We start from the raw sequence: 25,756 nt of genomic DNA, 5'->3' as shown, positions 1-25,756 counted from the left end.
ATCCCACGGACTATACAGTCCATAGAATTCTCCAGGCCAGAATACTGGAGTGGGTAGCCTTTCCCTTCTCCAGGGGATCTTCCAAACACAGGGATCGAACCCAGGTCTCGGACATTGCGGCTGGATCCGTTACCAGCTGAGCCATAAGGAAAGCCCTTTGAGGCCAAAATTACCTTTATTTCTCTTTCCACACAAGAAAAAGAACAAAAATCAGGAAGTCGTATACTTTAATACAAAGCCACTGTGCTGCCTTGGAAGCCTGTAAGATGGAGTAACGTAAAACCGAACAAGGGACTACTTCCCCACGCCATCCCTTCTCCTTGAATTAGAGCGACCACAGGCACCCGAGCCGCGCGGGCTCTAGGCCGGAAATGACGAAAAACTCTCGCGAGACTCTCCCAACTGCCGGCGAGATTTCGTGAGAGTCAGTTCCCGTCTCCTTTCTCAGTGTGCGCAAGGGGTATCTCCTCCCCGCCTCCTTCCTCCGCTACCGCGGGGCGGGCCGGAACTTTTATCCGTAGGAACTGGTTTATACAGCAGAGTGTTGCCGGCCGGCGTCAAGGAGAATAGGGTGCTATCTTCTTCCTCTCACCGTCGCCGCCGCGGAGCGGAGCTGAGCCCATCAGATCAAGGAGCGCGGTGACCGGGAGGGTTGGGTCTATGGTCGCTCCGCGGGCCATTCCGCCGGCTGGTGCTTTTTTATCAGGGCAAGCTGTGTTCCATGGCAGGGAACTTTTGGCAGAGCTCCCACTAGTAAGTGATCTTCCGTTTTCTCCGGGCCTGGCTCTTGGAGGTGCTGGGTGTACGGGGCCTGCGACTCCTTTTGGCCTGGATCCCGGCCCCTGTCCCGAGCGCCGCGGAGGCTCCCGGGAGGCGGCGGCGGCCGGAGGCGGGATGTGCTTTTTCTTCGGCGACTCCCCTCACCGCGTCCCGTTGGCCGGGTTTCGGAGGGGTAGAAAATTTCTTGGCGGGGGTGGATAAGAGGGATTGAATCTCCGGAGAAGGAAGGTTCGAGAGTTTCAGCTTCTGATTCTTGGTTTAGCTAGGCCGAGGTTGGGGGCAGGGGAGAGGCGGGGCTGGCGAGGGTTGGGATCTGGGATGGGCACAGGTATGGGAAATGTGACACAGTTCCAAACTGTGAGGCTGGCTGCTCAGGTTGTGATTCGCGCTCGCCTGATATTTGTAAAGTAGGTTGGCATCAGTAGTCTTTTGCCATTCTTCTTGTGTGTTGAGTGGATTAATATTACTCCAAGGAAAGGAGCGAGTCGGGCTTGTTTCTGCTCATGAACCGCATTCTGCCACTGTCTCTAAGCCTATATGGTTTTTATGTTTGTAAGGTAGAGGTCAAGGGCTCTCAACATTTGTCCATTTCGTTAGTCTGTGTTTCATGCTTTGTTTTAAAAGTGTATTTTCTAGAGACTTTACAAAGATCTTTAACGTGTTTCCATGAATAAGTTTTTGTTGACCTCTTTACTGTGGAAGAACTAGGGTGATACTGAAAACATTTCTCCCTAAATACATTTGTGTAAGCAGATAGGTAGATAGTGATGGGACTAATTGAACTCTGGGTAGGCTGTACAGTGTATAGTTGAAAGACGAACAGAACCCCATGGTATCTTAGTGTAAATAATTTTTCATGCCAAGAGAGCATAAGTAACTAAATTTTGAGTGTGAGGATGGATTCCTATATTATTCAATTGGTATTTTAGCCGTTTGCACTAGAAAAAAGAAACAATGGGCTTTAAAACCTATTTTTAGAAAAGCAGGTTTTCTTGCTATAAGTGGTTCTGTGGAGATGAAAGGCTGTAGAAGCTTTACTTCCGATCATATTTAATTTGCACTGTGTTCACTGACTGAAATATTTGCTTGGGCAAAATTAAAATATGGAAAATTTCGGTAGTGAAGAAATAGTATTCTGGTAAACTTTGAAAGAAGCTGAAAGAATTGACAGATAGCCAGCTGTTGATTATCAGAAGTTACAGCCCTTTTTCAACTTAAAAAAAAAAGAAGTTCGACCCTTTGATAAGTCTTCTCATTATGCTTTCATTTACTGTTGGCTTATTAAAAGGAGGTCAGGATCTATTTTATAAAATCAATTATTTTTTCACTTTTCAAATATAAAATTATAATGTTAAATGTGCTGTTTTGAAAACTATCCTTGCCTCCCTATTCAAATAGTCCTGGAGGAAGGGGCCACTTTGTCTTACTCAGATCCTTTGGGAATCATGGAGTTCCTGATCTGCAAAAGGTAACAAATATGAACACGACGATCAATTCAGGAAAAACAAAAAGATTACGAAAGCCATTGTTTTAGGTGATTTTAGTGAAAGAGGAAGATTGATGTGATTTTTCATGGCTTTAAATTGCCCTTTAACATTAACTGCTGCTATCAGCAGTTAAAAAATGGATAACATTGCTGCTATCAGCATGGCAGGTTTTTTTTTTCCCTCAGTAACATAGGAAATAATGGTGACTCTTACAATCGTGTAATTTTAAATTTGAGAATATGTGGTGTTAACTGGTTTGTCTTCCATTCTGCATGCTGTGAAGAAAAACTTTAAAAGAGTTGTTTGTGGAATTTATCTTTTTAAATATTTGAAATGACTGTGGAGAAGAAATTGATGGTTTTGAAACAGAGACACTCTGTAGTATTTTTCAGGAAGTTAAGTAGAACACAATACATTCTTTGACCATGGTACAGTAAAACTAGAAGGACACTAGACATTTGCTGGTTGACTGAAATAATGAACAGGTAACAAAAAATAAAACTACAAAACCAACTCTGGATACTTTACTATATCAAAGAGGAAATTTAAAATACAGTTACATATTATCTAGGAAATAGTATAATGAGATTAATATATATTCATGTCTATGGGATGTGGCCAAAGCCAAATTATAAGAAAGTTAACATCTTGAATAACTGACAAAGAATAAAAATTATGTATTTTACTTTGGAATATTAAAAAGGAAACAGTGAAATAAACCTAAGAAAAACAGGCATTATAAAGGTAACACTGATATTGAAAAGGAAAAAATAGTCAAATTATAAGAGCTGCCTCTTGGAAGGGAAAACCAAAACAGTAGACTAAACTGTGCTACTGAATATTGGGGAAAAGGAACGATCAGTTCAGTGGCTCAGTCGTGTCAGACTCTGTGACCCCATGGACTGAGCACAGCTAGGGTTCCCTGTTCATCACCAACTCCTGGAGCTTGCTCAAACTCATGTCCATCCAGTTGGTGATACAGAAATATACAATTAGGAATGAGAAAAGTAAGTAATCACAGATGTACCTTTGGGTTATCTCCATTTTCAAAGTAAATTTTAAAGTCAAAACAAAGTTATCAGCTACTTCTTTAAAAATTGCTCCAGGCCCACATTATTTCATAGGTTAATTTTTACCCACTTTCAAGAGGATCTGCCATTAAAGTTGTTCCAATTCACATGAAAAGTTTTCCAGTTCTCTTGAGGCCATGGTAACAGATAAAAATCTAGCAAATGTAGCACTAACAGTGGTCACTTTCGAATATTGATGTAAATATAAATTACTATCAAACAGAGTCCCACATTACATTAAAAGAATAAAAAATGACACTGATTTTATTGTAGAAATTAGTCAATTTTGGAAATCTGTTCGTAAACAGTGAAGGCATTAAAAAGACACCTGATAAAATTCATTCTTTTTTTTTTTTCAATGTTCATTCTTGACTAAAGCTCTTACTAAAACAGAAATAGGATGGTTACGTCATGAATACATATCAGAGCATTAATGGTGAAACATTGGGGGATATTTAATGGTGAAACATTAGGAAAATTAGGATGCCTCTGTAAGGTTGTCCTGAATACGCTACTATTAATGTAATTAGTAGGATGCTTGAGCTTGTGCTTCAGTCATGTCTCTTTGTGACCCCGTGGACTGATGCCTGCCAAGCTCCTCTGTCCATGGGACTATCCATGGACAATTCATTCATTCTGCAAGAATACTGGACTGGGTTGCCATGCCCTTCTCCAGGGGATCTTCCCCCACTCAGGGATGGAACCCGGGTCTCCTGTGTGTTCTGCATTGCGGGTGGATTCTTTACTCCTGAGCCACTGGGGAAGCCCAGTTAGTAGGATAATCAAACATGACAAAATTATAAATACAAGGAGATAAAATTAACCAGAAAATTCAATTAATTGAAGCATTATTAGAAATAATAAAGGTTTGATAAAATGACCAGTTAGAAAATTTAAAAATTGAAAACGTTCTTTTAATGTTGATGGAAAAAAAAAATTTACAGTGTAACGAAATATAAAATACTCAAGAATAAGTTTAAATGTTTAAGACCTATAGAAAGAAAATGTTTATATTCTGTGGAGAACATAAAGATTTTAATAAATGAAGTTGAATGCTAGCATTGTAAGGGTATAATTTCTCCCTAATTGACTTTTAAATATAATGCAATCCCAAACAAAATTTTGTGTGAATTTCCTTTTTGGGGACGTGATAAAATTATTCTAAAGTTTGTGTTTTAGAATAATATATAATTATAATAGAACTTCCAGAAATCTTCTAAAGAATAGTAGCAAGAGGTTTTTTTCCATACCAGATTTTTATTACTTGATTTTGTATGTTTTAAATTTGGAGAAGGGACTGATAACCCACTCCAGTATTCTTGCCTGGAGAGCCCCATGGACAGAGGAGCCTGGTGGGCTACACAGTCCATGGGGTTGCAAAGAGTCAGACATGACTGAACAACTGAGTATATATGGTTTAAAATAACATGACTTTCCCTGTGACTCAGAGGGTAGAGAATCCACCAGCAGTGCAGGAGACAGGAGATGTCGGTTCAATCCCTGTGTTGGGAAGATCCTCTGGAGGAAGAAATGGCATCCCACTCCAGTATTCTCGCCTGAAAAATCCCATGGATAGAGGAGCCTAGCAGGCTAAAGTTCATGGATTGCAAAGAGTCAGAAATGACTGAATGACTAAGCACAATATATTTTAAAATAGCATGGCGTAAGAACAAGAAAAACAAATTAAAAATAAGAAATTATAAAGAAGATCCAAGTATAATGATAGAATTACACACTGTGAAATTCTGATGACATTTGCATAACCATTTAACAAAACATTTAGCTGGATCCTTACTTTATATACCCTGTATCAGTTTCCAGATGGATCACAAAAACTGAAAGAAAAAAGCCTTGGGGTATTAGAAAATATGTGGAAATAATGTTGAAGTTGAAACTCCAATACTTTGGCCACCTGATGCAAAGAGCTGACTTATTGGAAAAGACCCTGATCCTGGGAAAGATTAAGGGTGGGAGGAGAAGGGGACGACAGAGGATGAGATGGTTAGATGGCGTCACCGACTCAATGAACATGAGTTTGGGTAAACTCTGGGAGTTAGTGATGGCCAGGGAGGCCTGGCGTTCTGCGGTTCATGGGGTCGCAAATAATCGGACACGACTGAATGACTGAACTGGAAATTTTTTTATAAGTCATTTTGTGTCAGGGAAGGCCTTCCCATGTGTGACAAACATAAAATCAAAGTTAAATGTAAATAAATTTGAATAAATACATGATTCAGATTTCTGTATCATAAATCGTTAAATATTGAGAAATCATGCTAAACTTGGGGAATGTCTAGAGCATATTTGACAAAGAAATGATTTTTTAATCCATAATATATAAATTTTAGATCATAAGACTATCTGAATCATAAAAAAGATGACCATCCTATTAGAAAAATGGTCATGTTAGAATTACAGTGTGCAAAGAACTTTATTAGATCAATAAAGGCATGGAAGGGTGTTTTACCTTAGAAGTAAATTTAAATAAAATAGTGAAATGCTAACTTGCCTTAAGTTGTAAATTATTTAAAAGATAGTTAGTAACCTGTTGGGTCAAGTATGTTACAACACACTCATGTCACTCCTGTGAATGGAAACTGCTGTGGGAGGCAAGCTGACAATGCATATCAAAATTACCAGCAGACCCATTAGTTCTACTTTTAAGAAATTATTCTATATATTAATCAAATATACAAGGGTGAATTACAGATGTTCATTAAAGCATTACTTGTAACAGTGAAAAAAAATAACATATGCCTAGCAATAAGGGTTAACTAAATAATGATCCATCATAATGACATGCAGCAGTTTAAAGGGATGCTAAATGACAAATTCACTGACATAAAACTTTCAAGACATACTGAGTGACAAAAGCATGTTGTAGAGTATTTTGTGGGATCATGACAATTGCCTGTCTATTTAAAAATAGAGTAGGCAGGAGGAGGAGACTATTGGTAAAATAAATTCTGAAGCAACTTTTAACATGAATTTGTGAAGTAGGATACTCTAGTTACTCATGAACAACTGAGAAAAGATATACTTCAAATCTTAGGCACCATCAATTGGTATCAAATAATTTCTTTATTTGTCACTAAAAGTGTAAATATTACTGCCTATTAAAAATGCTCGGCACCACTGAAGATGCATCTTGATCTCAGTCTTAGAATCAGTGAAACGCACCAGAATGGTGATGAGGTAGGGGTGGGGAGAGACAGATCAATAGACTGAGAAGGAAGGGATAAAAGAGCAGATTTTTTTGGGGGCATATTTACATTTATTAGTGAGATCATTCTTAGTGTCAATGTTCCAAGAAATGTGAAAAATATTGTTTTTAAAGATTACTTGTATTCTGTACTTCTCACAATATTAGCAGCCTGTTCAATCTTAGAATATTTTATATAACTTTGTTAGTGAATTTTCTATGGAATGTCTGAATCTTTGCCTTTTTTAGTTTACAATGGATTTTGGATAAACAAGATCTGTTGAAGGAACGCCAAAAGGATTTAAAGTTTCTCTCAGAAGAAGAGTATTGGAAATTACAGATATTTTTTACAAATGGTAAACTTTTCTTTTAATTGGTTGAAATGGTGCAGTTGGTTACCTCCGACTTAAATGTTTTTCTGTAGTAATTTGTGATGTACTGTTTTAGTCCCTATTTTACATTTTTATTTGCATGTATGTTCTTTTTTACAATTTATGTATCATTTTAAAAGTGAGTTAAAGTCTTTTGTGACTCTTACATGTCAGAGACACTCAAGACAGTCCAAAAATATTAATTTCCCAAAGCTTTTATAATGTATCATTAAACTTAATTTAAGATAGCTAAAGCAAAGTACTTTGAGGATAAATGATTATTTGGATTGGCATCCTGTATTGGTCATTCCTATTTTACAAGTTTGCTTTAGGATTTAGAGTTAGAAGATCCTTGTTCTGCCACATGATAGCTTTGTTACAGAATCTTTATTACGCTCTGTCCACTCTTATTGCAAAACTACCTCTCTGTTGTTTTGAGGATTCATTCTGGGTTTTTTATAAACTTTATTAAGTAGTTATAATGCTGATAGGTGTCTAATAATATGAAAAACATTGAAAACACTTAGCAGGTAGAAAGGAAATAATCATTCAATCTCCTTGATTCAAGAATAGTTTTTACTGTGAGACAATTTCTGTTTTTTTGTTATTGTTTGTGTAGCTATATATTTTTAAACAAATTTGCAGCCCTAGTACTAGATCACTGTGATCCAAGTAGAACTGTACAGCATGTATAGGTTTTTCTCTTTGTTAAAATCAATATAGTCATCATTTAACCACATAGAAATTATTATTAAATGTTAATTATATCAGAAATACATTTAACTTTATTCTCTTTTAGTTATCCAAGCACTAGGTGAACATCTTAAATTAAGACAACAAGTTATTGCCACTGCTACGGTCTATTTCAAGAGATTCTATGCAAGGTAGGGATGTGTTATTTTGGAAATATTTTTATGTGTATTTTAAACCCTTATCTAATGTTGATGACCTTATATAAGTGAATCATGTGTTTGCCAGAGTTGTTCTTTTTTTCCCATATAAATATTTTCTATATGAAATGTTTTCGTATATGTTTTCTGTATGAATGATCTTTAACTTCATTTAATCATATTTTAGGTATTCTCTGAAAAGTATAGATCCTGTATTAATGGCTCCTACATGTGTGTTTTTGGCATCCAAAGTAGAGGTATGAAATACTTTCCTGTTCTTCATCAAAGTACAGTCAATGTATATTGCTTAATCCGTCCCAGTTTTCACATTACCTGTGTAAAAATAATAACAGATGGTGATTTATATAAAATATTGAAATTTGTATAGGATCAAAGAAATATCTTCTGCCTCTGACATTTATTGTTTGGCACTAAGGAGTATTCCATAAATGCTACAGCTTGTCTACTATAACCTGAGCATGTTCTTCCTTTTCCTCAATATGCTTCCTGTGTTCTGCTGTCTTCCCTTCTTGCCTCCTGATTGGCTGCCTAGTGGGCTGTAGGGAAAGCAAGTGGGAAAGCAAGCATTGGGGTGGTTATAGCTGTTATATGCTTTCTAACGAAGAATGGTTTGGGTGAGGGAAAAAGAGAGATGGAAACTTTCAGCTAAGACCAAATCTCTGTTCACCTTACTTAACCTTTACAGTATTTTTGAGAGAGCTCAGCTAAAATCCAGATAATAAAGCAGATATAATTAACAGGTCTTTATAATAATCCATTGTAATCTTTAGTAATATGAATCTTTTATATTATGTTTCTGTTTTTAGATGCTTTATTTAGAATAGTAATTGTATTTCTGAATACTGAATGGAATTTAATTGTAAGTAGTAATTTAAGGAGGTAGAACCAACTCTCTTTTTAAGTTCTTTAATGGAAAAGAAGGTGTTTATAAAAGGCCTGTGTTATGGGGTGGCTTTTCCAAATATTACCATATAATTGTATGTATCTGAAGGGCAACCAGTATGGGAGACCAAGACAAAAATCTTTATAAACTTCTTGTAGATTAACTTAGAGTTTTAATTTGTCTTTTTTGTTAGATACCTTTTGTTACATGATTTACTGAATAGAACTCTTATAATTTACTAAGTGAAAGTTTTTGCTTGAAGAATTTTGGGTAGAATTATCCTGGAAGATGATGTATTCTTTCATATTTGGTTATAGCATTTCAAAAAAATCTTTTAACTTTGACCAAATCTTTCTGTGTTTTGTCCAGTTGTGTGAGAACTATATTGAAATGTCATTTAAGAAAATGTCTCAGGCATTTAAATTTCAGTTTCATTTATTATGGCTTGAGGTTTATATGAAATATATACTACAGGCATACATGGGTTCAAACACACTATTAGATAAGGATGTAGGTTGAAGGTTTTTGGACAGGCTCTAGTAGTTTCTTTTTTTGACTAAGGAACCAATTCTTGATTTTTCAGTTTTAAAATGAAGCTTTGGGGAAATCCCTGGTGGTCCAGTGGTTTGGACTCCGTACTGTCACTGCCAAGGGCTTGGGTTGGATCCCTGGTCAGGGAACTAAGATCCCGCAGGCTGTATGGTGCAGCCAGGAAAAAAAAAAAAGAAAACAAGCTTTTAACTTTATAAGGTTAGCTACAAATTAATTAAGACTACGTAAGGTAGATCACCTCATAAATTTTAGTTATTTCTATAGCAGTGGCATATTAAGTTCAAAGAAGAAATAGGAACTGATGTCCAAAGTCTTAACGCCATACCATGGAAATGAATTTGAGTACAGAAATCTGGCACTATCACTTTAGGGCTTGGTTTCTACTTTGGTGGTGGTGGTGGTTTAGTTGCTAAGTCGTGTCTGCCTCTTGCGATCCTGTGGACTGTAGCCTGTCAGGCTCCTCTGTCCGTGGGATTCTCCAGGCAAGAATACTGGAGTGGGTTGCCATTTCCTTCTCTAGGGGATCTTCCCGACCCAGGAATCGAACCCGGGTCTCCTGCATTGCAGGCAGATGATTTACCAACCAAGCTATCTACTTGGGTACCTTCCAATAATAATAAATTATAAAATTATTTAAGCATTTGTGTTTAAAGTAATTTTAAGGAAAGGTCATAAATTTAGATATTTAAGTACATCATTCCTTTGCAAACATCAGAGAAACATAGGAAATACTGTGTTTTAATAGACTTCAGATATACTTAGGTTCATTGGCTTACTATGTACTTATTTAGTCTCATTTACTTTTGTCTAGGAATTTGGAGTAGTCTCAAATACAAGATTGATTGCTGCTGCTACTTCTGTATGTAAGTGCCAAAATTAAATCCTGCTTTAAAATTGTAATTCTGAAGAAGGCTCCATAGGACATAGATGTTTTGCAGTTTATGAGAGCTATGAGAGATTAGTTGGGTCTGTTAAATCTCTTGAGGTGAGGTTATTACTTTGAATACTAAAAATGGATAGTTACTATTGATGTAAAAACATTAGTTCTGTGGCTCTTAATTTTGTAATTATGGTAAAGAAAATTTTTATTTTTCATTTTTATTATACTTTATTGCTCCATAATGACTAGCTATTGTGTTACTCTTGTGGGTGAAATAAACTTATTTCTTTAGCAATTGTAATTATGTCTTTGATGGAGATTATGTGTTTTTCCTCCATATGGAAAAATATGGTGCAGGAAAATACGCTGACTCCTTAGTCCTAGAGCTGATTCTAAGCAGCACTATGTACCCTTGAGCAAGTTGCTCTACCTTTTGGACTTAGTTTTTTATCTAAAAAGATGGGGTTTATCTACCTGTGAGTGATGGAATTAAAGGAAACAACACTGTAAAGCATTGTACACAAGGTAATAACAATATTATCTTGTGCTCCATCTCCCTAGGTTAAGCCAAAAGATATCTCCTGACAAAAGATAATTAATTTTTTATTTTTCCTCCTGTGATCTTACACAGAAGAGGCAGAAGGTGTTTTAAGTTTCTGAGCCAAGGTTTCATATTTTGGGGTTATTCCCCTTTCTGAAAAGAATGTATTAATATAATTGAATCTTTTTCATGTCATGTCTTATTTTGAGGATAGAAGAGTAATAATCAGTGTTGCCATAGAACTTAATATACCAAATGTATCCCATTGATGAAGTATTAAATTGTCATCTGGGAAATCAGTATTATTAAAAAATTGAAAAATGACTGCAAGGAAATCTACCAGAATATTAGCAGTGCTTGTCTCTGAGTAGATTATAGGTGCCTTATTTTCTTCTTACTTTAGTCTCTGTTATCCAGATTTTTTAGAAGGTATATATTTTAAAAAATGTAAAATACCTATGTCCAAGGTTGTTGTTTTAATTTGTCTTGCAAAGGCTTAAAAGCATACTCATAAGAGTGTTTTACCAATGAATGGGGCACTTGTGCTATTTTATTTATGTCATAAATTTTACAGTGTATTATGTGGCCCAGACAGCTTAGGTTTCAGATTTCAGCTTCAGTGCTTTTGACATGCAAATTAAGCAAAATATAACCTCTCTGTTATACGAGTATATTTACAACATCTATGTCAGAGGGTTGTCGAGAGGATCAAATAAGTGAACATCAGTAAATCTCTTAGAACCATGCTTTGCTGCATGTGCTAGGGTAGTTTGCCAGGGCAGCCATAACAAAATGCCAGCGCCTACATGGTTTAAACAACAGGAATTTATTTTCTCAGGATTTTGGAAGCTGGCAATCCAAGATTAGGGTGTCAACAAGTCAGTTTCTGTTGAGGCCTGTTCCTGGCTAGCAGATGCCTACGTTATTGCAGTGTCCTCACATGCCCCTTTCTCTGTGTGTGCATCCCTAGTGTTTCTTCCTTTGTAAGGATACCGCTCCTACAGAATTAAGGCCCCATGCTTATGATCATTTAACCTTAATTGCCTCTTTAAATGCCCTGTCTCAGAATATAGTCAGATTGAGGGTTAGGGCTTCAAAATGTAAATTTGGGGGGAGGGACATTATTCACCCCATAATACTCGGTAAACTTGTGACTGTCACCATGTTATGCTGTCATCAACAGCAGCATCAGTTACCACTGGAAAGCACCATACTGGATGCAGTGGTAGATAGAAGAATTTAAGGGCAAGAAAATAAGACGTCAATATAGAAATACTAATACAGAAGAAAATAAGTGGCATAAAAGAGTAACAGAGGGTGCAGTGAATGTTTTACATGGGGAAAGATGATTTCTTAGATTAATCCAAAAAGACTTAAGTAGAATTTGATAAAGAATTTGTACCCAAAGAAATGCAGGGGAAAGACAATCTAGGAACATTGAACAGCTCAGTTAATAAATACATGAAAAAGCTAATGAGTTACATTTGGCAGATAGTGAGTAAAGAAATAGTGGGAAAATAGCACTACCTGACTAAGGCCAGATAATAGATGGCCTTCGTTGAGGAATCTGTAGCTTGTTCTGTTGTCAGTGATGCTACCTCTCATAGCTGTTTTTTCAACATGAGGGTGATTCCCGAATTGTGTGTTGGGAAGTGATTCTGGCAGAATTATGTAAGATGAATTGGAGGAGAGCTTGAGTGTAAGTCGATGGACAAATTTTGAAGTTTTTCATGTGATACGGCATAGATGAACCTTGAGGATACTATGATAGGTGAAATAAGCCAGTCACGAAAAGGTAAATCTGTGTGATTCCACTTACATGAGGTAATTATAGTAATCAAATTAATAGAGATGGAAAGTAGAATAGTGGCTGCCAGGGACTGGAGAGAGGGAGAAAAAGGGGGCATTGTTGTCTAATGAATACGGGGTTTCAGTTTTGCAGGAGAAAGAGTTTTGGAGATGTAGTGTACGTGTGTGCGTACACTCAGTCATGTCCAACTCTTTGTGACTCTGTAGACCGTAACCCGCCAGGCTTCTCTGTCCATGGGATTCTCTAGGCAAGAATACTGGAGTGGGTTGCCATATCCTTCTCCAGGGGATCTTCCCATCCCAGGGATCGAACCCTTGTCTCTTATGTCTCTGGTCCTGGGAGGCAGGTTCTTTACCACTAGCGCCACTGGGGAAGCCCATACAACATTGCTAATGTAATAATACTACTGAACTGTATACTTAAAAAAAGAGTTAAAGATGGTAAATTATATGTAATGTATATTTTATCACAATTCAAAAGCCACCAGGAGTTTCCTGGAGAATCAGTGGTTAGGACTCGGAGCTTTCACTGCTGGGGCCCAGGTTCAATCCCTGGTCAGGGAAGTAAGATTCCACATGGCATGCAGCCTGGCCAAAAAATTTATTTAAAAACAAAAGAAGCAGAGAGGGATTTAAAAATCTTAGAAACTTTAATAGGTGATAATTTTTAAATTATTAATAACTAAAAGGAGAGGAAAGGGAAGGTTAGGTAGATAATTCCTAATGTCAAGTTTAAATGGCTTAAGATTTCAAATCTTGACAGATGTTACCTATCTAAATTAGCTGTTAGAATACTCAATTCCTACCATTTTTGAGGAGATAGAGGATTGATAACAGTGTTTTCATTTGTACTTTTATTTTTTCATTTGTACTTTTTTGGTGACTAAGTAGTAACTGTGTGTGTGTGTGTGTAGTTTTGAAGAAAGTCCTAGAGACTTTTGTGTGTATATTTATGATTTTATTAAAATGTATCATTTGATTAAAAAAGTACACATTATAAAATGTTTAGAATGTTCAGGTCAGTAAAAATCCTTGAATCTCAGAGATAACCACTGTTAACATTTTTTGGCTGTATTATCCTTCTAATATTTGTATTTACCGTTGACCTTGAATAACACAGGGGATGGGGACACCAACTCTGCGAAGTTGAGAAATCTGCATATGGCACCTTGGCTCATACAGTACTTACTTACTGGGAAAACCCATGGGTGTGTAGACGCAGTTCACATCTGTGTTGTTCAAGGATCAGCTATGCTGTGCTTAGTCGCTCAGTTGTGTCCGACTCTTTGTGACCCCATGGACTGTAGCCCACCAGGCTCCTCTGTCCATGGGGATTCTCCAGGGCCCTCCTCCAGGGGATCTTCCCAACCCAGGGATTAAACCCACTTCTCCCACATTGCAGGCAGATTCTTTACCGTCTGAACCACCAGGGAAGCCCAGGGTCAACTGTATATATTTACAAATATATAGATACTGGTGAACACATATACAACCCGTGTTCCTTTTAAGCTAAATTACTAAAGAATAGAGCAATACTATTCTGGAGCTGAAAAGATTTTGGAAATGATAAAAGCCATTGATTTTTTTCCATTTCCTTTATTTTTTAAGCAGCAGAATCCTGCGTTAATATATTAAATATATCATTGAAACTCTCTGATTCTAATTCGGATGGGGTCCTAGAGCTTTTGCCACTCAGTCTTTCCCATTGCCTGAGAAAGGAAGAAAAATCTGCATCTCTAAGCATCCTTAAGAGTTCTTACTAAAAATGATTTAGCTCTACCACCAATATTTTACACTGTATTAAAGTTTTGTGTTAATGAACCCATTTTCTCAGGTTAAATTTGTTTGTTTTTTCAGTGAAAACTAGATTTTCATATGCCTTTCCAAAGGAATTTCCTTATAAGATGAACCATGTAAGTATATTGTATAAAATAAAACTTTCTCAAAGCTGTGTATATAAACTACACCTCCATTTTATATTAAAATAGTCTCCTAGAAATGGCAATTTAACATTGTATGAGAATGTGTACTTTATTTCTGAATTAAAGCTAACCAGCTTCTACCATAAAATAATTTATAGCTGTGGTTATTAACCCTGGGTGCCCATTAAATCACATTGGGAGCTTTTTTAATAATACTGACGTCAGGGGCTCTCTGGAAAAGATGAATTTCTCTTGCTGTTTTAATAGACATATTCTTTTTCCACCTTGCAAGGGTTTTTTTTTTTTTTCTTTTTAAATTGTATTTTTGTTTCATTTTTAGTACTCTCTTGTTACTGATTTGTAACAAGAATGATGTTTAAATGGAGATAATTGCGTTTTTGCATTTGTTGAGTGGAAAGTGTATTGTAAAATCTGAAGTTTATACAGGATATTTTAAATAAAAACAAGTAATAAGAATGCTTATATAAGACTGGCTTTTCCTTACAAGAATTAAAATGTCTCATAATCACAGTTGCATGCATTGTGTAAAAAGTAATTTTTTATAGCATATGTTCATTCTGACATAAGCTATTGTTTTCTTGATTTAAAAACATTTTAGTAAAAACTTTTGATAAATGGCTATACATTCTTATGTTAGACTAAGTAGACTCAATTTAATTTGCTTTCATGTTGACATTTATAATCTTCTTTTTAAAACAGGTATTAGAATGTGAATTCTATCTTTTAGAATTAATGGTAAGTATATTTCTTCCTTATGATTAAGAGAGTAAAACTTATTTTCAAATTTAGTGAAGTCATAAATTTAAAGAAATAATTGTAGGGAGGTGCATTTTAAAACCATCCAAGTAATATGTGATGGTAAACCATAGGTCCTAGAGGCATCATTACCTGTATGCTCTTGGAAGCCTGTAAAATTGCATATCTTACTTAAGATGGGAAGTGTTTTCTGTTCTATAGTAACTATAATAGGATTACAATCAAACCAGTCAGGACAGTAAACCACTGTAAATTATTTGCACAGTTTGTGTATATGTGTGGGATTATTTAAAGATAGATTATGTTTTTGGCAGAATTCTGCTCCACCAGTTGGGAATTACGGATTTATAGGCTAATAAGAGGTTTCAGTGTGTTGCAGATGTGACACTTTGAGTCTCTAAGGGAATGGATGCTGACTGACTGCCAACCGATTTACCAAGGTATATTCCAGAGAGAGCACTGCCTTCACTGTTAAACAGTAGAGTTCAGGGCTGCCATGCTGCTTGCTTAAGAGAGTAAGAGGGAAGCAAGCATGAGTTAGGAAAAAATGCATTTTGAAATACACAATTAAAAATCAGTTGGGTAATGATAAGGTTTTTGTGCTATAATAAATCTGTTTTTATACATACACATTTTTTAAACTGTTTCTAGGATTGTTGCTTGATAGTGTATCATCCTTATAGACCTTTGCTCCAGTATGTGCAGGACATGGGCCAAGAAGACATGTTGCTTCCCCTTGCATGGTAATTAGAACAGAAGTTATTCATAGTGTAACATGTTAATAGCTAGGAAGGTTGACAATTAAATATGAAGTTTAGCATTTTTAAAGTAAGTAAACAGTGCCCCAAGATATGTTATGTTGAGTGAAATATCTGCTTATTGAATTTCAGTAACTATTGAAATAAATGCTAAAATGATAAAGATCTTTATTTATTTGATGGATATTTCCATTAAAATTTGATTCTTAAGAAAAACAGACTGTTTACATGAAAATTAAGATTTTATCTTTAAACAGTAATGGAATGTATAACTGAATCACTGTGCTGAACAGCAGAAATGAACACTGATTTCAACTATACTTCAGTAAAATAAATTTTAAAATGTTATCTTTAGTCAGAATATTTTGGGTGGTATTCAACATACATATTAATATTTTGTATAATTTCTAGTTTCCTAACTGATTTTCTAATTTTAGAAAAAACTTCTATCTTATATTAAAACTTATTGTGAAGTTTTAAAATTTTAAATATATTTAGCTGTAATTTTATTCAATAAATCGGCTTATTGTCACATTCATGTATCCATCTTTTTCCTTTGATGTTTTCACCTTTATGTCTGTTTAAAAAATATAAAAGAGATATAAATATATACAGATAGGGATAATCTGGTCCTCTCTGGAGGGAAATGTACAATCATATGAAGTAGTTCTGCTTTCAGTAATATTATGATTTACATTTCTATAGGAGGATAGTGAATGATACCTACAGAACGGATCTTTGCCTACTGTATCCTCCTTTCATGATAGCTTTAGGTATGTAAACGTGGTGTACCTTTATTAGCTAAATTATTATAAACCTATTTAGGTCATCCTAAAAGAAATTTCACCCTATTGTGCTTTATGTTTTTATGTTCCTTGAAGTAATAGACTATTCCTTGCATGTGAACTTTCAATAATATGAACTGCAACTGTCACAAATCAGGATTATTTCCCCCCACCCCCCTTTTTTGGTAAGTTTTTTTTTTTTTAATCGCTTAAAATAATTTTAACTAGTATCTGAGTTTTTCGGGGGAGAAGTTTGGAATCAAGGCTTCTAACATTAGTTGATATTTATATAAAATTAAGTCTTTCATTTCCTGAGCCCAGTGAAGTCCTCAGAGGTCAAGTAAAGGAGCTTTTGTGGTCCTTAGTGCCTTGCTGGAGGGAAAGTTAGCCACCATTCCGTCAGTTTTATCTGTCAACGGCAGTACTGTCATGAATTACTAATAGAACACACGGTCTTAGGTTTAAACTTCCTTTAATTTACATTTGTGGGAAAATTACCTAACCCTTTCTGAGTTTGTTTCCTTAATTATAAAACATGGGCGGTACTAAAAACTCTGTATAAATTTGTTACAAGAATTAAACAAGCTATCTCTTAAATAATGCCTGCCATATGTTAGGCACTTCTTAGTTTCTGTTTCCTTTCTGTCTTCATTTCCATAACTCTTGTCTTCTTGATTTCCTCCTTATTCTTTACCAGTTCAGACTTATTTTCATTGGTTTCTCTATATTCAGTTACTCCTTTAATGTTTATGTTTCTCAGCCTTCTTACATGAGGGATGGCAAATAGGTTATACTTTTATAGGACTGGAGGCTTGCTGGAAGTCCTGTGTTTGGAAGGGTTCTAAAGTGGCCTCTGGGTTCAGTGGGGAGGAATGCTGAGATCTGCATGGGTAGGAAGGCTGTGTGCCACATCTCTGTGATCCATGCTGTTTTTGTTCTTACCCAGGCAGGCTCATCGATTTTGCTGACTCTTATGTGTTGAAACATTTAAATTTCTTTATTCAACCGAGATTTGCTCCTGAACTGGTCTTTATATCAATCTGTGCCTTTTGGATAGCTTCCTTTGGCATCTGACTGGCCCTCAGACTCTTTTTTGTTTTAAACTCAGCATTCAAAAAGCAAAGGTCATGGCATCTGGTCCCATCACTTCATGGCAAGTAGAAGGGGAAAAAGTGGAAGCAGTAGCAGATTTGCGGGGGGGGGGGGGGCTCCAGAATCACTGTAGAAGGTGATTGTAGTCATAAAAAGACGCTTGCTCCTTGGAAGGAAAACCATGACAAACCTAGACATCATATTAAAAAACAGGGGCATCACTTTGCTGACAAAGGTTCATATAGTCAAAGCTATAGTTTTTCCAGTAGTCACATATGGATGTAAGAATTGAACCATAAGGAAGGCTGTGTGTGCTGTGCTCAGTCGTGTCTGACTCTTTGTGACCCCACAGACCGTAGCCCACCAGGCTCCTCTGTCCGTGGAATTTTCCAGGCAAGAATCCTGGAGTGGGTTGCCATTTCCTCCTTCAGGGGATCTTCGCAATCCAGGGATCAAACCTGAGGTTCCTGTATTGGCAGGCGGATTCTTTACCACTGAGCCATGTGGGAAGCGTACAGAAGGCTAAGTGCCAGAAAACTAAGGCTTTTGGACTGTGGTTCCCTCGGACTCTTGATTAGGACTGAACTCAACAGTTTGCTCCAAAATATACTTTTAAATGTCTTTGTTATGTTCATGAATAGGACTAGTTAGTTGGAAACCCAGTAGTTAGGCTATTTTATCTCCCTCGATACCTACTTCTAGCTGGCAACCAACACCTGTTGTGTCTCTCTTTAGCAATCTCATAGCTCTCTTCTCATTTTTATCCATATTATTACAGCAGTCTCCTTCCTGGCTAATTGGCCTCCAGCATCCCTGTTCTCAGAGAGCCAGTCTGTCCTCCACACTTGAGCAGGGTTAGAGGTTCTCAACCAGGGCTAATGTTGCTCCCCACAGGATGTGTGGCAGTGTCTGGAGATGGTTTTGGTCATGACAGCTGGGGTGAGATGCTCCTGGCTTCTAGTGAGTAGAAGCCAGGGATACTGCTAAGCATCCTGCACTGCATAGGGCAGTCTTAAAGAATTGTCCAGTTCATAAAGTCAGTAGTGCTGAGATTTAGAATCTAAGTGGGAAAGAACTTTTCAAAATACAGAATTTGTGCCCCAATTAAATCTTTCAGTGCTTCCTCCCAGTTCAGTTCAGTCGCTCAGTTGTGTCTGACTCTTTGTGACTCCATGGACTATAGCATGCCAGGCCTCCCTGTCCATCGCCAACTCCCAGAGTTTACTCAAACTCATGTCCATTGAGTCGGTGATACCATCCAACCATCTCATCCTCTGTCGTCCCCTTCTCCTCCTACCTTCAATCTTTCCCAGCATTAGGGTCTTTTCCAATGAGTCAGCTGTTCCCATCAGGTGGCCAAAGTATTGGAGTTTCAGCTTCATCATCAGTCCTTCCAGTGAGTATTCAGGATTGATTTCCTTTAGGATGGACTGGTTGGATCTCCTTGCAGTCCAAGGGACATTCAAGAGTCTTCTCCAGCACCACAGTTCAAAAGCATCAATTCTTCGGTGCTCAGCTTTCTTTATAGTCCAACTCTCACATCCATACATGACTACTGTAAAAACCATAGCTTTGACTAGACGGACCTTTGTTGTCAAAGTAATGTCTCTGGTTATTAATATGCTGTCTAGGTTGCTCATAACTTTTCTTCCAAGGAGCAAGCATCTTTTAATTTCATGGCTGCAGTCACCATCTGCAGTGATTTTGGAGCCCCCAAAAATAAAAGTGTGTCACTGTTTTTACTGTTTCCCCATCTATTTGTCATGAAGTAATGGGACCGGATGCCATGATCTTAGTTTTCTGAATATTGAGCTTTAAGCCAACTTTTTCACTCTCCTCTTTCACTTTCATCAAGAGGCTCTTTAGTTCTTCTTTGCTTTCTGCTGTAAGGGTGGTATCATCTGCATATCTGAGGTTATTGATATTTCTCCTGACAATCTTGATTCCAGCTTGTGCTTCCTCCAGCCCAGTGTTTCTCATGATGTACTCTGCATATAAGTTCAATAAGCAGGGTGACAATACACAGCTTTGATGTACTCCTTTTCCTATTTGGAACCAGTCTGTTGTTCCATGTTCAGTTCTAACTGTTGCTTCCTGACCTGCATATAGGTTTCTCAAGAGGCAGGTCAGGTGGTCTGGTATTCCCATTTCTTGAAGAATTTTCCACAGTTTGTTGTGATCCACACAGTCAAAGGTTTTGGCATAGTCAATAAAGCAGAAATAGATGTTTTTCTGGAACTCTGTTGCTTTTTCGATGACTCCAGTGGATGTTGGCAGTTTGATCCCAACTTCTGGATAAAATCCATAGCTTTGCTTTACCATTTATATGCCTGTCATTCTCTGTTCCATTCCCACCTTTTATAAAAAATCAGCTTAGATATCATCTCTTTAGTGACATGCTCCCCAACTTCGTACTCCCTGCATCACCTGAGTCTGTTTAGGATGTCTCTGTCCCTAGTTTACTCTCTGTGTGCCCTGAAATGGCATTTTCCACTGTATTTTTATTACCTGTTTTTATAATTCTGACCTTTGGCCTTTCAGTTCATCTTGGACAAAGCCCTACTTTATAACTTTAACTTGGGGCAACCAGTATGTTGTTTCACATTTGAGTTGCTGTTTGCCTAGAATGTCACTCTTAACAAAGTCATATGGTTAACCTGAGCAGGGAATATAATATTTTAATAAGCCTGTGTGGGATGAGGGTAGGCAGGCTACTTGGGAAAAATTACAGTAGGCAAAGTTATGATGTAGATTGTCATCTTTGGGCTCTTTCATTATCTTTGTTAGTTTGTATTGTAAGTAATGTATATAAATGCATTGTATATAGTTCATTAGATTTTTTATTCCCTCAGCTCTGCTGGATTACAACACTGAATTCTGTATAGGGTGCCCAGTTTTCACCTAACTTGATCATATGCTAATGACTTGAAAAAGTAGAAGCAACACTGCTTTTAATTGAAATACCAAAACAGAGTAGTGTTGAAATTTATCATTGCATAGATTGGCTGGTTTTTCTGGTTTGTTTTTTTGTCAGTCTGACTTTTGGGTGCATTTTGACCACTACTTTGTACTACTATTCAGGGATTCTTCCCCTGTGCTAATTTTCTCAGTGGACTTTGTCCTCTCTGACATGCCCTAACTCGCAAGGCAACTGCACCATGACTACTAGCTCACCTCATACTTACCATGAGGAGCAGATGTCAAAAACCTTAAAAAAAAAAAAAAATTATATATATATATCACCCAGTAATTTTTCCTCCCTGTAAGATTAAATCAATGGGATGGTCATATAATCCATAAATTATATGAATCTGTATAATCTTTAAAAAGAATATAATAAAATGCATGTAAGTGAATGCATCTTTCTGACTCCGTACTGTCCATGTGCAGTTAAACACGGAGTTTGTGTCTCGTTTTCTCTCCAGCTTGCCTGCATGTGGCCTGTGTTGTACAGCAGAAAGATGCCAGACAGTGGTTTGCTGAGCTTTCTGTGGATATGGAGAAGGTAATCTTTAGAATTCCCTTAGCTGAATATAAACTTCAACATTTTGAAGTTAATGTCATATGTATTTACCATGTGCCTAAAATTTCATGATGTCAGCCAGGCTATGAGTACTTTTTGGTTTAAAAAAAAATGTTAAGAAATATGTTGGCAAGAAGAATTAGTTTTGACCATTTAGGTTATATTTCTCTTCAGTTTAGGATTACATAGAATGGTAAACTTAAAGAGTTTGACTGGTTGCAAAGCAGTCTCTAATTGCCAAAATTATTTTAAAAGCTACCTAGTGACTACTGTAAAACTACTGTGAACTCCATTAACACAACCTATCTCCTAACAATGGATTGTTGCCCTTTTTTCTACCTTTTTTCCCTGAAATGTTCTAGAATCAGTCCAAGGATAGATTTACTCAGAGGAAAAAGAAAGATCTAATTTGGAAACTGGACTTGATAGATTTGTAGCTGCTGGTTTTTGAGCACCTTAACTTATGTGTAGAGTAGTTAGTAGAAAATCAAAACAGTCTTTTGTGCACTACCTCTCATTAAATTGTTTGAAACAATGGTTTTAGAGGAGTGTACTCTGTAGTGGTAGGGCTTCCCAGGTGGCTCAGTGGCAAGGAATCTGCCTGCCAATGCAGGATCCCTGGGTCAGGGAGATCCCCTGGAGGAGGAAATGGCAACCCACTCCAGTATTCTTGCCTGGAGAATCCCATGGACAGAGGAGCCTGGCAGGTTACAGTCCATTGGGTGGCAAAGAGTTGGATATGACTGGGAATACACACGCTCTATAGTGTTATTCTCTTTCATGATTTAGACTTTTGTTCCTAGTACCTCACTGTTTTGTTTTGGTTTAAGATATCAGTAGATAGAAGGAAACCAACTGCAGAGGTGGATAAGGATAAGACTAGCATACATGTGCTTTCACATTTACCGGGATTGACTAACCTAATCTGAAGGATAGAGACTATCTTTTCACTGTTTCCTAAATGATGTCTAGGATGTGATGTGTGTTCTTTATATACCATATGGTGCTTGATATTGCCTCTGAGAACTTTTCAAATATTTTCTTCTAGATTTTGGAAATAATCAGGGTTATTTTAAAATTGTATGAGCAGTGGAAAAATTTTGATGAGAGAAAAGAAATGGCAACTATTCTTAGTAAGATGCCGAAACCAAAACCTCCTCCAAACAGGTACTTTGTAGACTTTAATTATTGATTTTATTTAATTATATATTTCATAGGCATTATATTTTTAATTATGCTATTTTGTTTTTATAAAATGTCTTCTAAAACTTCATGATACATGTTTTTTTGTGACTTAATATTTTAAAGACATCTCATTTTAAAAGCTACATTAATCTGATCATCTGTTAAGTAACTTCTCCTGATATAATGGCAGGTCTATTACAGGTATCCCTCAACATATGGCTATATACTGTACATAAGTTTAAACAGAACAGGGATAGGCAAGTCCATCTAAAATTCAGGGATAAAGAATTTTGTAGTAGTTCCATGTCAGTTTCACTCTGTGCCATCTTTTTTCCCCAGTACTAGCTGTTACCCTGTTGATAAAGTTCAGTGTAATTTTTCAAAAACTTAGATGATTGATCTGATACTGTAAAGATAAATAATTTTGACTTTCAAATGACTCAGATCCATTGCACATAATGACATAATTTTGCTAAGTATGAGTTACTTGTGCTAAAAGGGTTTTTTTGTTGTGGTGGGGTTAAGTGTTTTATTGTTTTTTTTTGTTTGTTTGTTTGTTTATTGTTTTTTAACGGGATCTATTCATTTAAGGTCAGTGGTTCTCAGCTGTCAGTGTACATCAGATCATTTCATTTAGGGGAAAAAGGTCAGAAGGGAAACTACCCATCTTAATCATTTATCAAGAAAAATAAGTAAGTTATATAGCATTAAGACTGATTTGTAGATCTGGTATGTTAAGGTTACCATTAGGAAAAATTAATACTTTTACAAGGAGCTGTTTAAAGCATTCATTCAAACAGCTACCTTTGGATGCATTTTTTGCAGAAATTCCCTGAGTGATTCTTCACTAGTTGCAGGGCCTGAAGCTGCAAGATGCTGATGGACAAGATAAGGCAATTATCCTACTGCCACAGTTACTGATATTTTCAGTTTCAGTGTTTAAATATTCAGTGCTTTCCAGGAAATTACCATATTTCTGATTTTTAAAGATTTGCTGTATTCACATATGGATTAATTATGCCTTTGGACAATAATTTTTTGGAAGAACACTTCTTGATTTTCATTATTAGTAGGAATAAGATTTTCCATGTATAATTTAATAGGAAATTTGTCTAGAACAATCTCTATGTTGAGTGATACCTGTAATGACAACAAAATACCCTAGTTGAAATTTTTGAGTGTATATGGACACTAACTTCCAGAATGCTTGCTATATGTGTGAGGGCACCAAGTTACATAAGAATAAAAACATAAAACCAAATGTAGTCTTCTGGACTTTAATTTTTCCACATCTGTATCTTACGATTGTTAATGTCTTTGTTTTGTAGAGCTATAGCAACGAATAACCTTAAAAATTAGTAGGCTTACTAGGGTGTTGAAAATGAGTCTTTTAATTGGTGTAAAATCTCTTTCTTCCCCACTTGAACAGTGAAGGAGAGCAGGGTCCAAATGGAAGTCAGAACTCTAGCTACAGCCAATCTTAAAACATTCCGAAGAATTTCATAGTGGACCAGTTGGAAATAAACCATTGGACAGATTTCAGTAATGTCTTCAATGGAACACAAATGAAAATGAATAGCTTGTTTCTGTCAAGCATATTGGGAAGTGATTTTATTTTTGCAAAATGTTTTCCTTACCTAATTTGATTCTAATACATAATTGTTTAAAATCTATTGTTTATGAAAGTTTGGAAAGGTTCTAAGAGGACCTACAGACAGACATACAGAGACTTTTGAAAATAGCTTCTGATTAGTAAAATTTTTCTTAATTTGGATAATAGAAATTTTAGCTTTTTATTAAGCCAGAAAACATGAAACATAATTTGTTTAAAATTCTCTTTGGTCACTGAATGACCAAAAAAGGAAATAAGTCAAAATATATGGGGGTCTTTTTTTTTTTCTCCTTAAGTTAAACTTTAAAATTGTATTTAAGGAATCAAATCTTACAAAATCCTGGAAGGTTTTGGTGATGATGATGATTTCAGGGAAATGAATCAATTACCTATGATTTTAAAGTATATTTTATTCAGTAGCTTTGGTATCTTGCCATGGAGGATACTAGCCCAGCCTAGCAGAAAAGTGCAATATGTACAGCATACTTTTGACATTTTAAAAGTTATACTCCATAACCATTTTGAAATGCTGGGCAAACATTTTAAAAAATTGCATTTAATTCAGTTAATCAGGCATTTTGAATGCTAATTGGATGGAAACTGTAATATGGTTGAAATTTGTTAACATTTTTGTTATTTTTACTGTGAAGTTTTTATATGACGTACACACCCTGGTTTATTTTTGTGTCTTAGTGTGGACTTACAGATTTATTACAGGAATCCTGAGCCAGGAACACAGTCAGGTTTCAGGCCAGTTAGATACTGGCTGTTCTTAATTCTCATCTGAGTGTAGGACTTCAGACTAAATGTTATGTCAGTGGGACTTTGCTGTCTGTAGAAGTTACTAAATTACATGATCGTTTTCTTCAGACTTGAAGGAGAGTGATAAAATTTGGAGTCATAGGATATTGATGTACAATTTAAGGATTAAAAATTTTTATAATTCAATTGTGAATAATGGATTATTAAATGTTGACTTCCTAGTATAAAACTACAAGAATAAAAATACATTCTCCAGCTATATTGACTAGTGTCTTGAATTTATCTTTTTTGAATCTTCTTTCTGTTGTTTTTGGAGTCTTTCTTCCTTTGGATAAGTATTAAAGCCTTCTATAGTTTATCAAGTAGTAATTTCATATGGTTTATAAACAGACTTTTAGAGTTCTGCTTCCTTGTGGAGAGTATCACATAAGCTGGAAAGAGATTATGAAGTCAGTACCATTGACAAACATTGGTCTCCTAGGATTATGAAATAAGAAAAAAAAGCTCTCCTCAGGTCTGAAGGAATTAAGATTGGGCTTGGGTTGGAAGGGCAGAATGATTATATATATCACAGTCATTGACTTAACCCTAATTTTTTTTTTAAGCCTACCTATATTTCTAAAAATTTTTTATTTTGAAAATATATATGCCTGGTACTTTTATTTTCAACCTGTTAAGTAGAAAATGTAAAAAACATACAAGAGTAGATAAAATGTTATAATGAGCCTCCTTAATACCTGTCAACTCATGGCCAGTTTCATTTTAAACTCCCACCACTTCCTCCAATATGCATATTATTTTGAAGCAAATCCAAGATATTTTGTCCATAATTATCTTAGTATGTAATCCTAAGA

General features: G+C 36.1%; 1 protein-coding gene across 2 annotated transcripts; it reads left to right on the top strand.

The window, feature by feature from the left end:
* Positions 1–459: 459 nt before the first annotated feature.
* On the top strand, positions 460–25,161 carry CCNC (cyclin C). 2 transcript variants are annotated; one of them, XM_043439312.1, is made up of 12 exons: positions 460–753; positions 6,789–6,895; positions 7,710–7,794; positions 7,988–8,057; positions 10,068–10,119; positions 14,344–14,399; positions 15,129–15,164; positions 15,837–15,928; positions 16,649–16,716; positions 21,246–21,325; positions 22,392–22,510; positions 23,958–25,161. In XM_043439312.1, exons 1-12 carry the CDS (start codon positions 722–724, stop codon positions 24,010–24,012), a joined length of 852 nt encoding a protein of 283 aa, XP_043295247.1. In that variant the 5' UTR covers positions 460–721; the 3' UTR covers positions 24,013–25,161. The 2 variants fall into 2 exon arrangements, with proteins under 2 accessions (XP_043295247.1, XP_043295248.1); XM_043439313.1 differs by having other exon boundaries at positions 467–753; positions 23,354–23,990.
* The last annotated feature ends 595 nt before the right edge of the window (positions 25,162–25,756 follow it).

Source organism: Cervus canadensis, chromosome 20 (assembly GCF_019320065.1).
Source record: "Cervus canadensis isolate Bull #8, Minnesota chromosome 20, ASM1932006v1, whole genome shotgun sequence".
NCBI classification, from domain to species: Eukaryota; Metazoa; Chordata; class Mammalia; order Artiodactyla; family Cervidae; genus Cervus; species Cervus canadensis.
The sequence above is the reverse complement of the archived record's forward strand: the minus strand, read 5'-3'. Positions and strand labels throughout refer to the sequence as shown.